Here is a 15,395-nt window from a genome sequence, read left to right on the forward strand (position 1 = left end):
CTATCTTTTGGGCCCATTACTCACTTATGAAAGAGCTACTGGAATTCTCGGGAAATAAAATCACAACCTTGTGCTGTATGAATTCTTAAAGGAATTCCTGGTTTGTTTTTTTTTGTTTTTTTCTCAAGGGTTGGACTGACTACATACACATGCTTAATATAAGCACCAGAGAAGTAATATTCATAACATTTATAGCAGGATGAGATTTAGCTACCTTAGTGTGAAGCAATGCTGTAACGTGAATCATCTTCAATGACATATTTTACAGCACTTACAACTTTCTCTCCACTGGCAAAATTATTAGCTTCCAGTTAATTGGCACTGGAGTGCTTTCAAACATTACTGGAATGGCTACAAAACTGAAAATGTTCCTATGTAAAACAAGGTTATTTCAAATCTTTCCCTTCAAAGCTACTTTTACAAGTATTTAGAAAGACAGATGTGTCATACATAAATTATCCTCTGACAACTTGAGAAGAGTGCAGAGAACATCAGTGAGATTTAAAGTGTGATATTTCAGTTGAATAAAAACTCTATTTTACACTGTACTCTCCATAGCATTACAGAAATTAATTTATTAAACTGATATGATAGAAATAGCAAACCCTTCAAGGGTTTGGTCAGTCTAGTAAGATGGCACACCGCTTTCAGGCTGGCACTTTCAGGATACTGTGAAAATAGAGTACTTGGAGGCAAAATGTTATTTGTGCTGGCAGAAGCCTTCTGATCATGCATGTGAAAGAGAAAGCAAGGATAGCATTATGAAGGAAGGATTTATTTGGGTGGAAAGTTTCTCATTAGGCCAGTCCTACAGTCAGTAAACTTGCCATTTAATTTCAAGGTTACATATATCTAGTGAAAGTTTGAAGGCTGTCACTGAAAATATAAATATTAGGAGGAAAACTCTGTCTAACCTATTCACTGATGAGCACTTTCAGTGCCCTTCCTTCACTCCTAAATGTGAGCAGCTATGATAAATTCCTTGCAAAGAGTTTTATCACCTTTCCCATTTCTCCAAGCAAAATTCATAACATGCTTAAGGGTTTTTCTATCTTGCTGTTGGGAGATGCGATACTCCACAGAGGAGTTCAAAGGTAGTTTGATGTATTTGAAATATGTTAATAGCTGAGTTTTAGCTGGTGGATATCAGGGATTTTCCAGTCTGCATGGACATTTGGACATCTCTGATTGCAGAATTTCCTGCAGCTACCACCCCTCAAAAAATAAAAAAGACCCTTTCCCAAAACAGGCAAATTAAGAAACAGCGATATCCCCATCTAACTCTCCACCCACCTCCCAAAGCACCAACACTGCTATAGATTTGTGCTAAAGCCATGGATTGCCCTGGAGGAGAGTTTCTGGAGCTCCAGAAAACCCTCAGAGCCAAGAGCCACTGGGTATTATTTGGGCTTGCTGAAAACAGTCAACTTGCTTCAACCCTTCAACTGCAACAAAGGTGATAGATGCACACAAGGATATATATTCTTCTTCCCTAATTTGCCAAACAAGTGGACTTGGATTTAGCACCAGAAAATGAAGCAAGGCTAAGAATTGAGTGAAAGACCAAGCTGGTCAAAGTGCTAAAATCATAGAAAAAAAAGCTCATTCCTGCTAAAGAGCAAGCACAAAGGCTATTCTACAAACTTCTGGCTTGGTCAAACTCCAACAAAAATTCCAAACAAAGCAAAGCTGGAATTGGCCCCCAACATGTTTAGCATCATTAACCAGCTAACTCTGGTGGCAGCAGATCAACAAAGGACTTTCATTGCTCTGTAGCTGGCAGCCAGCTGCTTTTTCTGCAAACTTTAAAGGGCAATTCTCCCAGCTCAATATCCCAAATGGAATTTCAGTCTCATACAGGAAAGTCCAAGGAGTTTCCCACATCGTTTTACCAGTACTTATAGATGGTTTATTGCTGCACTTAGCAGTAAAACATCCATAGGCCAGGAAAAATAAATGAATGCATACTCAATAATTTGGGATTAAAGACAGGGAGAAAGGGTACAAGAACTAGGTTATGAAGCTGCATTATTCACTCCAAATCATACAGACAAGGACAGAATGTGAGAAGTACCTTTCATACAGTGCAGATATGTCAAAGCAAGATTCCTCCAAAGGTGAACTCTCAAATCAATTCTTTTGCAACAAATACTCTAATATGAATGATAGATTTCAATCTACAGTACATCTTTATGCCTCTATTTGGGTCTCACTGAAGCCCACTGATGAGGAAATGCAAATAAAGGGAAAAAGTTATGAGCAGTAATCACATCTATTCCCAGGAAAACCCAAAACATCTCTGCATTTTGGGAACTTGGGCAAAACATTCTTCCTGTCTGCACAGGACATTGTAGAAAAGAAGGACATCTTTCTTAAGTGTGAGCTTATTGAGTCTTATTGCAACTGAATTCACAAAGCGGTAGTTGATGAAGTGCTGTCTTGAATTTGTCCTAGGTAATAGTCTCAAATCTAATGTTGGAAAGTGCCTCTAGCCTAAGCACAATCCAAAGAGTTACAGACTCCAGGAAAGGGAAGATGCCTAGCCAGTGGTACAAAACCTCCTAGCACCCTTTCCAATATCCTGCTTAAGGTCCTCCTTAAGCATCACCAGCCCATGCTGAGTGTCCACATGTCACTGGGTACTGCAGCTGTTTGGTCACAGCTGGTTGTCTACAGGGAAACAGGGAAAACAACTATAGCAGCAGCAGCAGAGCCCAAGAGACTAGGAATAGAAAGGCAAGATGTGTATTAAAATATCTCTTGTTCCCCTTTCCCTCCAGCAATATTCTCTGCCCTATTAAAGACATACAAAGGAGGCCACAAGGTGAAGCACTCCACCGTGGGCAACTGCCACATCAATTCATGCTTAACTGAAAGATGAAAATAGCTGAAGCTTCTCTGCTTTGTGAGAATTTACTCTGTCCCTCAGACTTCAAACATTCCTTTGGTCAGTTGTATAGAGACAAAATTCAAATTACCCATACACACACAAAGTGTGCTGCTTGAAAGACTTAGGTTAGTTTAAATCCAGCAAACCTGGATTAAAGCACTCAAGGCACAAGTGCTCTGAAAGATCTGACCTGTCTGCTCACAATAAGGTTTATGAGGTTCACTTTAGTCCTCCACTAAAAGACTTCCAAACTGAACCAGGCTTGCATCTGGTCTGCTCAAACTCTGAATAAGGGAGATCAAATGGTTTACATATGGACCTTCTGGCAAATTCTTCAGGTTGTGATGTTGCTTACCAGGCCAGTGCTTCAAACATGAATGTGACACACTGCAGCAAAAAAGTCAAGCTAAAAAGTGACTTTTCCGTAACAGAAAAATAAATTCCTTTCTAATGTAGTCTTAAAAAGAATGCTGTAGAGTCCCTCAAAGGTGCAGCAGTAGATCTGACTGCTCTTGTTCTACATTTGAATGCATTCCCAATCCACAGCACAGCCAGTTTCTTAACCTCTCAACCCTTTTAACTTTGAGCTGCTAATGAAATTTTAAAGATGCCTCAGCATGACACAGAACATCATCTAAAAAGATGGAAAAGTTGGAGAGCCTCCACCAACTAACCTGATATACCCCATGGTATGCTCAATTCAGCAAAAACTATTTAAGTGCCCACTTAAGCAAGCACTTAATTGATTTCATGCACATGTCTTGTCAGGTTCCCTTCATCACACCTCATCACACCAATGAAATTTTGTCCTTCAAATTTTTCTCGGAATTTTTGCTCTGAAATGTGAAATTAAACTTCAGCTAACCAAAATAAAAAAAGAATTGGTCAAGCAGTGCTCAAGTAAAGCACCCCTCTACTCCATACTTTTTGCAAAGCTCACCACATGGGATTCATGCTGTGTCAGGAAGATGCCATCCTCCCTACAGACCTGCTGTCCAGCTGGGGGAGCTCAGCATGGGTGTTCTTCTAGGAAAAATGGACACTTCTTCCTAGGGCAAGGGTGAAGAGACACAAGGCCTCTCTGCTCCTGCAGTTTTCCCTTTCCTCCCCTTCTTTTGCAGGAATACTGAGTGGCCAGGCTATGAACACTGGCACTCCTGCAGAACTTTGCAGCACCCACCTTGCAGTGCACAGTGCTTTTATGGCTCTAAAGCCAAACCAGTGTCTGCTGCCCAGCAATGGTTTGCAAGGATCCAAAACTATCCAACTGCTAACAACAAAACATCAAACATAGCAAATTCAGAACATTAACAACATAAAAGCCATTATGCTTCCAGAATTGTAGCTGTTATTTACAGAGATACCTTTGCCTTTGATTTCCTACAGTGAGGGCCACAAACAGCAAGGTAAGAATGCCACACTTCAAAATATTAAAAAACATTAACATTAAAAAAACTTCATCATATTTAGCAACTAGTCATAGGCTCACCACATTGCCAGCAGTTGAAGAAACTGGCTCTCTGGCTCTGAAAACTATTTTCAGAGAAACTGTAGATGCCTGAAGTCTTTCCATGGAAATACACTTCAGCAAAAGTCAGATTTGCTGTTCTCCATCATCCACTGCTCAACTTCTGGCAGTGGCTGACAGACCACTGGGCTCAGGCTTTGGGCTGAAAGTCAAACTGAGCCTCATGTAAAGTCCAGTTGCAGGTCTTGGTTCTAGGATGAGAAGGCTTGAACTGCCATTACATAGCTTGTTCCATTTTAATCCCCACAATCTGAATGGGCCCAGCACAAACATGTAGCTGGGTTACGGAATCATTAGCTGGGACTGAAAACTACTTTTTGCTGCAATGGTTTCCTTTGACTGTGAAAAGTATATTCACTGGGAGAGTGCTCAAAGGAGAATTTCTGAGGCTGAGTTTAAACAGTATTCTATGTTTATTTCTTTTAAATGGGAAGCATTGCTGTGTTCCACAAATGCTCACTGTGACTTAAAGCAGTCTATGCTTTATCCTCAAATTGCATTTTCCTGGTCCCCCAAATACAGTAGGACAGCCTCCAACTTTCTGATTCATTCAGGAGGATTTAATCCGATTAATGTTGCTTCTGACATATCCAGAGGTACACATTCCTTTTAGACGACTACCTCTAAAGACAAATTTTTTAGAGGATGATCCTAAAAAAAATGGAATTAGAACTTCTGGATCAACTTCTTAATATTTCTGACATTGTCTACCAATCTATTATACTACAACTTTAAGTTAAAACCAAAACTAAACACAACAAACAGCATCCTTTCTCCCCTAAACCATCAAAAAATTCCCCTAAAGATACTGAGTTTTAGGCAATAAATCATGTAATAATACACGACAGAGCACTGAAAAATAACACTTAATCCATCTGATAAATGACAGCTTAAAAGCACACTCCACTAAATCTTTACTTATCTTCAATCCTGGTAACTACTCTCATACAAAACTGCAAGTAAGACTGTATGGTTGATGGAAGTATCTCCACTATTCCAATTTCCTGCCTCCTCAGATTTCTGTAATGATAATTTGCTGCATTTCCACAAAGCCTGACAGCTGCAAGCAGACATAAAAAATGTTAATTAAAAACAATACATAGGTAAATAAATGAATGAATAAAATCTTCTTGCCTCTTTTGGCATAGTATTGCTGTTGAGTCAGTCTGGACCATTCAAATGGTAAATAGTTCCTGCACTGTGGTTAAGCAGATGCTATACAAGGAAGAAGGCAGTTATGCACAACTCTCTAATATGTGCAAAATAGCAGGTATGATAAATTGAGAACACTGTATTGCTTTCCTCTTCAATCTTCTGGATTAAGACTTGACTGTCATCTGATTTTCCTCTTGGTTGCAGTTTGAATCAGTTATTTAATATTTAGTATTACAGTGCCACTTGAGACCAGTCCTGTTCTAAATATGTACTCTCAAAATGCAGCTCTGCAAGTCTTAAGAGCAATATTTAGTAGTGCAGAAAAGAGGAAAGGAAACACAGTACTAAATTTTGGAGTGATGCAGTTTTATAAATAATAAAGTGTGTTTATATAATTAGGCCAGAAAATATACATAATACAAAAAGTGGTTTGGTAACTCATTCTAGGTTATATAGTTCCTGTTTAATGGTTATGCAACTGTTCTCTTCTGAATACTTTCAGGGCTACATAAAATAAAGGACTGATAAAACCTCAGAGATCTATGATCATAGTCAAATCCTGCCCTACAAAAAGGTATACAATATGGAAAGCTCATGGGAAGCACACAGAGAAAACCCAGATGTCGCTGCCATGCACCATCCCTTGTGTTCTGATCAGCAAACCTGTTTTCTCATCAGAGATGTTCAATGCAAACAGCTGATGAGTCTTGGAGAGAGAAAACAACTGAAAAGCCTTTCTAACAGAGACCTCTACTCTCCATTCTCACTAATGATCTCACAGGTCACTGTCACCTGCTTTCAGACACAACAGCTACTCACTGTCCCACTCTTTTACAGTTCCAGAGGAATGAAAACTTGAATTTTCCAGACTGCATTTGAATTTCACCTAGCAATGTTGTCCTAGCCATGATGGCCAACATTGTTTGTATGCATAAGGCAGCTTTGTGACTGCCTTCTTAGACCAACTTGCATTACCTGTTTTCTTTTGTTCCCATGCTGAATATGTCACTTTCCTGTAGCATTGTGTGTGCCCCAGAGTGGTTTTTAGTCTGCTAAAGCAGAAGCTGAACCCTTAGGAGTATTAACTTTGTGGAGGTAGGCTGGGTGTCAGTGTTGTTTCCCCATTTCCCTGAGGAAGCCGCCCGGCTGTGCTTCGATCCATGCAGCACATACCAAGTCTGAGCACAGCAGCCACACACCCTCTTATTACATGGGTAGAGATCAGTCTGCTGGGGAGGGTCTGCTGTGTCTTCGCATTCTGTACTTCCATTTCAGAAGATAAACCTCCCCAATTTCTAAGTGGAAGTTACAGGGCTATCATAGCTAACTAAGACTGGAGGATAAGCAACGTTTTTTAGCAGTGTGTTCAAAGCTCATCTTGTCAATTTTGTTCTCCCTTTTACATGCCAAAGAAGTATATTTACTTTGTCATTTATGTTTCTTCCCTTTCTTTGTCTCCCATTCATTGCTTGTTGGATCACTGAAAACTTTGGAAAAACCTCTACAAGTTGCTCATTACAGTGAAGGGTTTTTTTGGTCCATTTTTCATTTTTCAAGATTTATTTTCCTTCATTATTCCAAGCACTGTACAAAGGAACAGAGACAGGAAATTTCTATACTATTTTTCTTGCAAAAATGTTTTTATGAGAGCAGCAGCAATGAAACTAAAGAAGACAGAAACCCAAATTTACCAAGAAGCACCATCTAACCCAACTATATTCATTAGTCCTAAAGTATTTAAATAAGTAACCATAAGGGATAGCCCTAAAAATTTCAAAGCACACTTTCTGCAGCACTTCATACGAAATATTTCCTGCCTGATAGTCACAATTTCAGGCTGTTTCAGGGCCTGGTCTTAGAAGATTTACCTGCCAGTAATTTGGACTACATGAGCTGATGCATTACTTGAATTCTCTGAAGAAAATTAGTGAAAAATTTAACTCTCATATACCCTTTTTTTAATTTGCTAGTTTCTTGAACTTCAGGGAAGTGAAAAATAAACATGCCTGTATGAGCAAATCCTGGTCACTAGTCAATACCAGCAGAAGGGCCTGTCACACTGACAGTACCAGTAAAATGTAATGAGTTCATGGATTTACATAAAATGCAAAGCAGGAGCATAGAGGTGAAGTGACCAGAGAGGTCCCAATTGCAGCCTGAGCTCTGTGTGCTGTCACAGCAGGTCTATAGTGAGACACCAAAGCAGAAGACAAAAGCTCTATCAAACACTAGGTTACCCTATGCCTGTAGCTACATTACCTACCACAGCAGCATCCCAAATAGCATTAGACAAACTAGCAAGTTTCTCATCTCCGTCAGCATTATGTACATGTTTGCACAGAGACCACTACCACTGCATATACTCACCTACAGACCACTGAAAGCCCCTTTCCATTGGCAGACAACTTACTAACACAGAAAACAGTGTAGTTATATGCCTAGTTATACGTAATGAAAAATGCTAAACAATGTGGAAGCTAATACTCTTCTTAACTCTGTGTCCCTGTGAAGAGGCATAGTCCATGTATCTATAAAATGAAAGGCAATCAAAGATGAAACAAAACTGTGTAACAACAAACACAAGGGAGAAGAGAGAAGTAAGGATTTACAGTGTATAAAATGAAATTAATTGATTGCTGTGTATAAAATAACATCTTACTACCACTTAACTCTTCAGTGTTTCAAGCCACTTGTCTTCAGTGTTTGCCAACTTCATCTAAAGCTGACGCTGACTGAAGGCAGCAGTCAGCTTATCTCTTCCACAATGAAGAACTAGACAATTTAAGGTGCATAGAACACAAAAAAGCAGTAGCTACTGCAGTGTTTTCAGTTTTCCTTTTCTTGTCTTGAATTTTTATATTGTGACTGTAATTTTGGATTTGTGTTCACATTAACTAGAACTTAGGGAGGAATTATTTAATTTCCATAATATAAGATAACGGTGAGCACACACAACCCACAAGAGAATGGAAACATAGTTAATTATAACCTTCCTTAATGTACAATGATCGTGTTAAGTGATGGTGTCTTTGCAGGATGAGCACATGAGTTAATTTAAATTGATTAATTGTGTAAAAAACTGTGTCACAGAAGGCAATAAGGGCAGGGAATTCAGAGTTTTAGTAATCCAATTTGAGGGAAGAGGGAATTTCATAAGATGCAAAATAGTAAGCGCTTAAAGCACTAAAGTCTAAAAATACAGTGAGCATATTAGGAGGACATGACACGGACATCTTTGCCTGTCTGCTCCAGCAGAATAGCAGGGAAAGAAGCCTGGCAACTCCTGACACTTAACCAATGTTGTAATTTTCCCCTAATACCATGTTTGGGCAGTGAGAAGTCCTGAGGCCCAGCTTGAAAGGACAAATGGTGATCACAGACCAGATTCATATACGGATATGGCAGACACAGCAGGAGAGGAATCATGAGGGAAACTGCCAACCTTACCCAGTGCTGGGGTCTGTTTCATATGAGCCCTGAGCTAACTGGAGCTTTTGAGCAGCATACTATGGAGTTACAAGAAGTCTGCTTCCATCTTCTCTTTCTCCAGATGATTCAGCTTTTTAATGCAGCAGGATAAAAGGGCAACAAGAGCAAACTTAGACCCAGTATTTTACTATTCCAAATTAAAAAATGATAGAAAGAATGAGATAAAGGCTATAAACAGCCATAGGTGCAGCGGTTCAGTAGAAAAGCTTTCATTCACTCAGCCTGTGTTAATCTAACCCCTTGTCCCAGAGCTGGCAGAAGGAAGAGATCCACTCAGAGAACCACATGGCACAACATGCCCTGCTCCATCACACCATGTACTCCCACACTCTCGAACATCAGGAGGGGCCAGGCACTGAAGCTGCTTCCCCTGGTTCTCTCCTCCACCACATCAAAACCTGAGCTTTCACCATGGATACAAGTACTGCCTATGCTTCCCTGGTTTCCCTTCTGTTACTTGACTGCATACACACTCTCCACAAACACAAGAAACAGAACTCCAGCAAGATTATGACCCACAACAGGAAAATCTCAGTGATGAGCACCCTATGTGTGCATGCAGGGTAACCTTTAACCCCAGAGAGTATGGTTGGTCACTCTACAAAACAGCCATACAGCCAGCTGTCTGGAAGGGCAAATCCAGAAGGCAAGGATGCAGAGCTCAGCAAGGTGGCCTTTACTGCTTATTGAATCTACAATGGCAACCTGTGCTGCTGAACTGCAGCTTGGGCCAGCCTGTACAAGTACACCCAATACAGATGTTCCAAGAGACAAAGCTGAAAGCACAAACCCACAGCAAACCATGCTGTGGCAGCTGGACTTGATTGCCCAGAGTCTGCCTTTGGAAGTGTGAGTGCTAGGCAAGCTGTGTGTTGGAGAGGAGGTACATGGAACACGTTTACTATTGATTTATCAGAGAACAAGTGTTAGAGAAGAATTATAATCGCTGTCAGTGGCTGCACTCTGTTCAAATCAGAAGTGTGTTAGAAGCTGGTTTAGGAGAGCCCGATGCTATTAAAAATTCAGAGCTAAAAGCCTATTTATTTTCTAATGCTTTACTGCTCAACACAAAGCACAGACTGATGAATTTTTTCATGCATTTTGTTAAGATTTGTATCAGCACAGTTCAGAATTTCAACAACAAAACAGCTGTCTTAATTTCCTTCCCTTGCACAGTTATTTTTCCAGTACAACTTTGCAGGAGAGATTTACTCTGCTAGTGACAAAAGCACTATGCCCAAGAAGTTTCAAACAGCCCATAAAACTTTCACACAAATATGTGTGAAAAAAAGAAAACAAACCACCCCAATCTGTATTTCTCTATATCTATAGAACATACATGTGCACACACACACATACACATATTCAGTCACAGATAGATAAAATATTCCTCCAAAGCAACATGCATAAACAAAATTTCAATTCCTTAGGAAAAAAAATGTCTAGCTAGCATATGAGACAGAGGCTCTTCTCTCCCCTGCATCAAAACTAAAAGACACCCTACTTACAAATACTTTAGTATCCAAGCTTCCTCTAGAGAATAGAGGGAGGAAAAAAATAGATCTTTGGCTCTTCAGTCTGCACATTTCCATGTTTTCACACGCAGAATGTTGCATAAATCAAAAACATCTCTCTTGGCCATATGTTTCTTCCAGCCACTCCTTAGAAACCATAAAAATGCCTCTAATAAACAGCTTGCTTAAATGCACATAGCTGTAGGACAGACAAGTCATCACCCTCATGATATTCCAAAACCTCAGACTAATAACTTACACCATCACAGGTTCTTTCTCTTTGCTCCTGACAACAAGGGGGGAGGACAGAATGCTGTCTCTTTCTATACTACTAAGTCTTTGAGAAAACCAGACATGCCTACACACTGGTAGTATGAGCAGAAACAACACACTGAAACTGGGAAGACACTGGAAGTGGTTTAGGAACCACTACTGCATTGGCTTTCTGACACATCCAACATTAACAAAGACATTCTTGGATCCTGTATTCTGTCTGGCAATAAGCAAAGTAATATTCTTGATGTCAGAGACATCAAGAGACATAGGGACAGAGAGAAAAGAATAATGAAAACCCAACAGAAATACATGGAAGCAGAAAAGTCCATTTTGCACATTCAGTTGACCACTTTGTTTCCTCCTTTATGCATCTTGGATTTTTCAAGTTAAAGAAAGGAGCCCAAATGGTCTAAATTTACAGAATAGAAAGAAAAGCTATGGACAGACTATCCCCTGCAGTTATTATAGCAGGCTAAGAGCCTGAGCTTTCCAATCTGAGGTTATACTAGGTGGATACCTTTCCTAGTGACTACAGAATGTAACTTTAACTCCAGGTTTCATGCCAGAATCACCAAATACTTGGGATGCAAGGACTGACTTGCTAGTAAAGTGCTGCATTTATTAATTTCTGACTGGATCACTAATCACCACCTGGTGATTATATATATTAATCATCACCTAGTGAAATTATTTATTTCATATTTCATATTAGTACTTAGCACCATAACATCTGAAAGCTTAAGCAGGTACGTAATATCACTCAAATCTCACCATGAGGGTCTCTATGGCTCCAATAATCAAATTACACCTTCTCTTTCAGATTGACAAAAAAACCTCTATGGTGTGAATACTGGTTGAGGCTCCTGGAAAAGTAATTTATTTTATTTAATTTATTTTCACTATAATGAAATACTGATACAAACAGTATCTACAAACAGTAGATTTTATTGCTGCCTTTTCCTTCATATAACCTTCATCTGCCCATGGCCCAAATCTGACAAAGACTGCCAACAAACAAATTATTCCATTTGGAAAAAAAAAAAAAAAAAAAAACAACAAAACCAAGGACACCAACAACCCTGTCCCCCCAAACCCAACCAAACAAAAAACCCCAAACAAAACAAACAAAAAAAACCCCAAAACACAAAACAAAACCAACCAAACAAACCCACAAAACAAAACCAACCAAGCAAGCTCACAAAACAAAACAACAAATAAAACCCACAAAACCAAAAAGAACCTAAAAAACTCACCCAAACAACCCTTCCTCCTCAAACACTATAGGTTTTGGAGTTTCTCTGCACTCTGTTTATGACCAGAATTGAAATTGCTTGAAAAGAAGGGAAGGGTTAGAGAAAATGAGAAATCTGTGACAATAAGAACCCAGTAATGAAGTTACTGGCATGTGTTTGGGGCTGGATCTTTGGCGTCATTCATCTTGGGCAAGCATGTTTATCGTCAAATTTCTCTCTCAGCTTTTGTAACATTGAAGCTACTCTACCTTAGATAGTGCCCATGCAATTCATTTTCAAGAAAGATAAAGCACTCAAAAATGGCCTACAGCCCTCCTGGCACAGCTCCTCTTCCCTTTCATCATGGAAAAGCCACTCTAGTCTCAAGGAATGCTTTGTCTAGCAGTATATTGAATAGTCTCCATGTAAAAAGAGTTGGAGTTCTTTTTAAGCAGATGCACATTTGCTGTATGTTCTTTCACTTTTCTTCCCAAGCCACAGTCAATCAGTGCTGTTGCCAGCAAAACCAAAGCCTTCTCTGGAGGGACAGCAGCAGCTCAGCAGTATGAAAGTGTAGGCAGGGATCACTGTCATTTTGCTTGCTCTGCTCTTGCTTATTACATAATGGCACATTTCATTCTGTCAAAACTCTCCACTGGCACCCAAATTAATGAAGACTTGAGTGCTCCCCTTCCCATGACTGTTGTGGGAACATGTACTTTAGGTAGCTCACAGTTTCAAGGCACCTGCCACACACAGTCACTATATCTGGAATGCCACCCCATTAACTCAATAGCTATGGAATGGCTACAGACCTCATACCACAGCATTTCTTCAGAAATCAGTTGGAACTTTATTCTAAAGTACCTTGCTTAGATGGACAGATTAAACTAAACAACACTTTAACACCCATACTGAAGGGATAAAAGGGCAACCCTGGGTTCTCAGTGGTAGTCTGACTACATGCCAACAATTCTGTCCAATATGTGTCAGGTCAGCTGGTGGCACACAGTCCATCAGTGGAAATGCTCCCAGGGCAAGGCACACACAATTGATTGCCACATTGCCACAGCACTACATACACGTAGAAATGAAGAGGCAGCTCCCACTGCACCTCTTGTAAACCATAAACAGATAGAACCTGAAGTATCCACCTACTATTTATGCCATCTTGCTTCTTTTTGGACAAGTTTCATCATTACTATTAAGTCCACAGATTGCAGAAATGCCAATGGCTCCCTCTAAACAAAGCTGGCACTATATTCTGTCAGCACTTCACTAAAGCTTGACCTTACCTTCAAGTCTGCATTCATAGCTGTCATTTGCATCCTATTTTGATAATGTAAGCCACAAAGGAGCAAATTCAGCACCCATTACTATCCCATCCATGCCAGTATTTCATGGCATGCTTAAATTTTTCTACCTGTAGGTTCACCCAAATGTGCTAGCAGCATTGCAAGAGAGCAAGGTCTTTCAGCTGAGTTACAGAGGAAGCAAAATATACAACCCAAGTATGCTACTTCTAAGGCTAATACAGCAATAATTTTTCCCAAGACTCCACTGTTGACAAGTTAACAACTACAACCCTTCCAGAAAAAAAGGTTGTTCTTCACTGATCTCAAAAATTAGTAATTCTAAGGCCAGCAGCTGCTGGCAACAAAATGACTAGGTCTATCCATAATCTCATCATGCCTTGATTTATTAAACATTAAGGAAGGAGGATTTTAGCTGTAAATGCCAAAGAAAGGACTTAAGCATTCTGACAGTTAAGTTCTCCTGTTTAATAAAGGGCAAATATTTTTAGACAATTTATCTTTAAATATCCAAAAAAGTAGAAGTCTGACTCCTTCAGGAGAATGAAGATTATTTTTCTCATTAGTTATATTCCACCAATTTTTATAATTTTCTAATTGTCTACAAAAGTACCTGTGAAAAAACAAAGGGGAAAACTGATGAGAACAGAGGCTCAACAAGACTCAAGAAGAGAACATGCATCCTTACATGCTCTCACAGAACTTCCTAAGGGTGCTGGGTTTTTCCTGGTTGCGTCTTTGTCGAAACCAACGTTGAATGCTGCGTACATCCCAGTCCAGCTGCTTGGAGAGGCCCTCCAGCCTCTTCTCATCTGGATGCTACAAAACAGAGAAGCACAAAATTTTTTTTCTTGATTAACTGCATTTAACACCTTAAATTCAGAACGACTGTAATTGACTCTTGTCTTCTTACCAAGGCTGTCTGTCAGACACATGGATACAGAGAAATAAGTTCACAGAAACCTCTACTGGCAAATTCCCATCAGAATACATTTACAATGACAATTACTATTTACAATGACAATTATTAACTTAGAAGGACGGACACGGTAATATGACATGCAGGTCCATTACTAATAAAAAACTTTAATGGGACAATGGGATTGAAACTTGCTTGAAATTTGGAAGTGAAGTTTAGTCATAAAATACCTTGCATTTCTGGAGCAGTGGCTCTTAAAAACACCCCACTGCCTGCCATACACTAATACCTGTTCCACTCTCCTGCATCAGGATCTTTGTCTATCAACTGTTGCACCAGGGAAGATGGTTTAACTGACACAGAAAGAAAATAAACCCCGTGTTCCTGCATGATAATGTTAAAAAAATGAGGTCATTAAACAAAGTGACAACTTCAAAAGGAAAATCACCTTGACAACAGGGAGAGAGAATTATTTTCTGTAGAACTAAATAAACACAAATATTCTCCAAAGCAGAAAATGTGCAAGTCTCATACCATTAGCATGGCTGCAAACCAGTGCAGAGGTAAGGCAAAAAAATCTGAGTCTGTCCTTAATTTAAAGAGCAGTAAAGGATGGTTATCCAATCATACAGCAATTCTACATGTACAGTAAAGCACATGTACTACTTACATATTTCTCCTGATCATATAGTTTTTAAATAAACAGAAAAATGACAATCTGTTTTCTGGAACTTTAGCTTTATTTCTGCAAGCCAGTTACAAATATTGAATGAAGTACAAGACCTCTTACAAAAAAGAGCTTTAAATTTTTAATTGTTCCAAGACATAAACCAGCAAAACTTCTGTTAGGCTGAAGTTTTGTCTATCAGCCTCCAGGAAGACACAGGAAAGAGAGGGAAATGAAAGGATGAGACAAGAGAAGGTTGAAGTATTTGCCATTCATCTCAATAAAGTTTTTTAGTCAACCAAGGTATCTACTAGTTTTTCAATGGAAGGTTAAGAAAAGTAATTCATGTAACCTTAGAAAAATGAAATGTTTGATGCAGTTCTAGGGAGTTTGACTTGAGAGAACTGCTGTA

The 15,395-nt window shown here is 39.4% G+C and overlaps 1 protein-coding gene across 2 annotated transcripts in view; it reads right to left on the reverse strand.

Annotated features, from left to right (window-relative positions):
* CERS6 (ceramide synthase 6) overlaps positions 1 to 15,395 on the reverse strand; it is a gene marked incomplete at its 5' end in the record, with an annotated part of 95,502 nt that overhangs the window by 46,345 nt on the left and 33,762 nt on the right. For both annotated transcript variants that reach the window (XM_083864753.1, XM_083864754.1), the window contains one exon: positions 14,086 to 14,216. In XM_083864753.1, the coding sequence (XP_083720879.1) occupies positions 14,086 to 14,216 (131 nt within the window). The remainder of the gene's footprint in view (positions 1 to 14,085; positions 14,217 to 15,395) is intronic.

Source organism: Zosterops lateralis, assembly GCF_965231275.1.
Source record: "Zosterops lateralis genome assembly, chromosome: 7".
NCBI lineage: Eukaryota > Metazoa > Chordata > Aves > Passeriformes > Zosteropidae > Zosterops > Zosterops lateralis.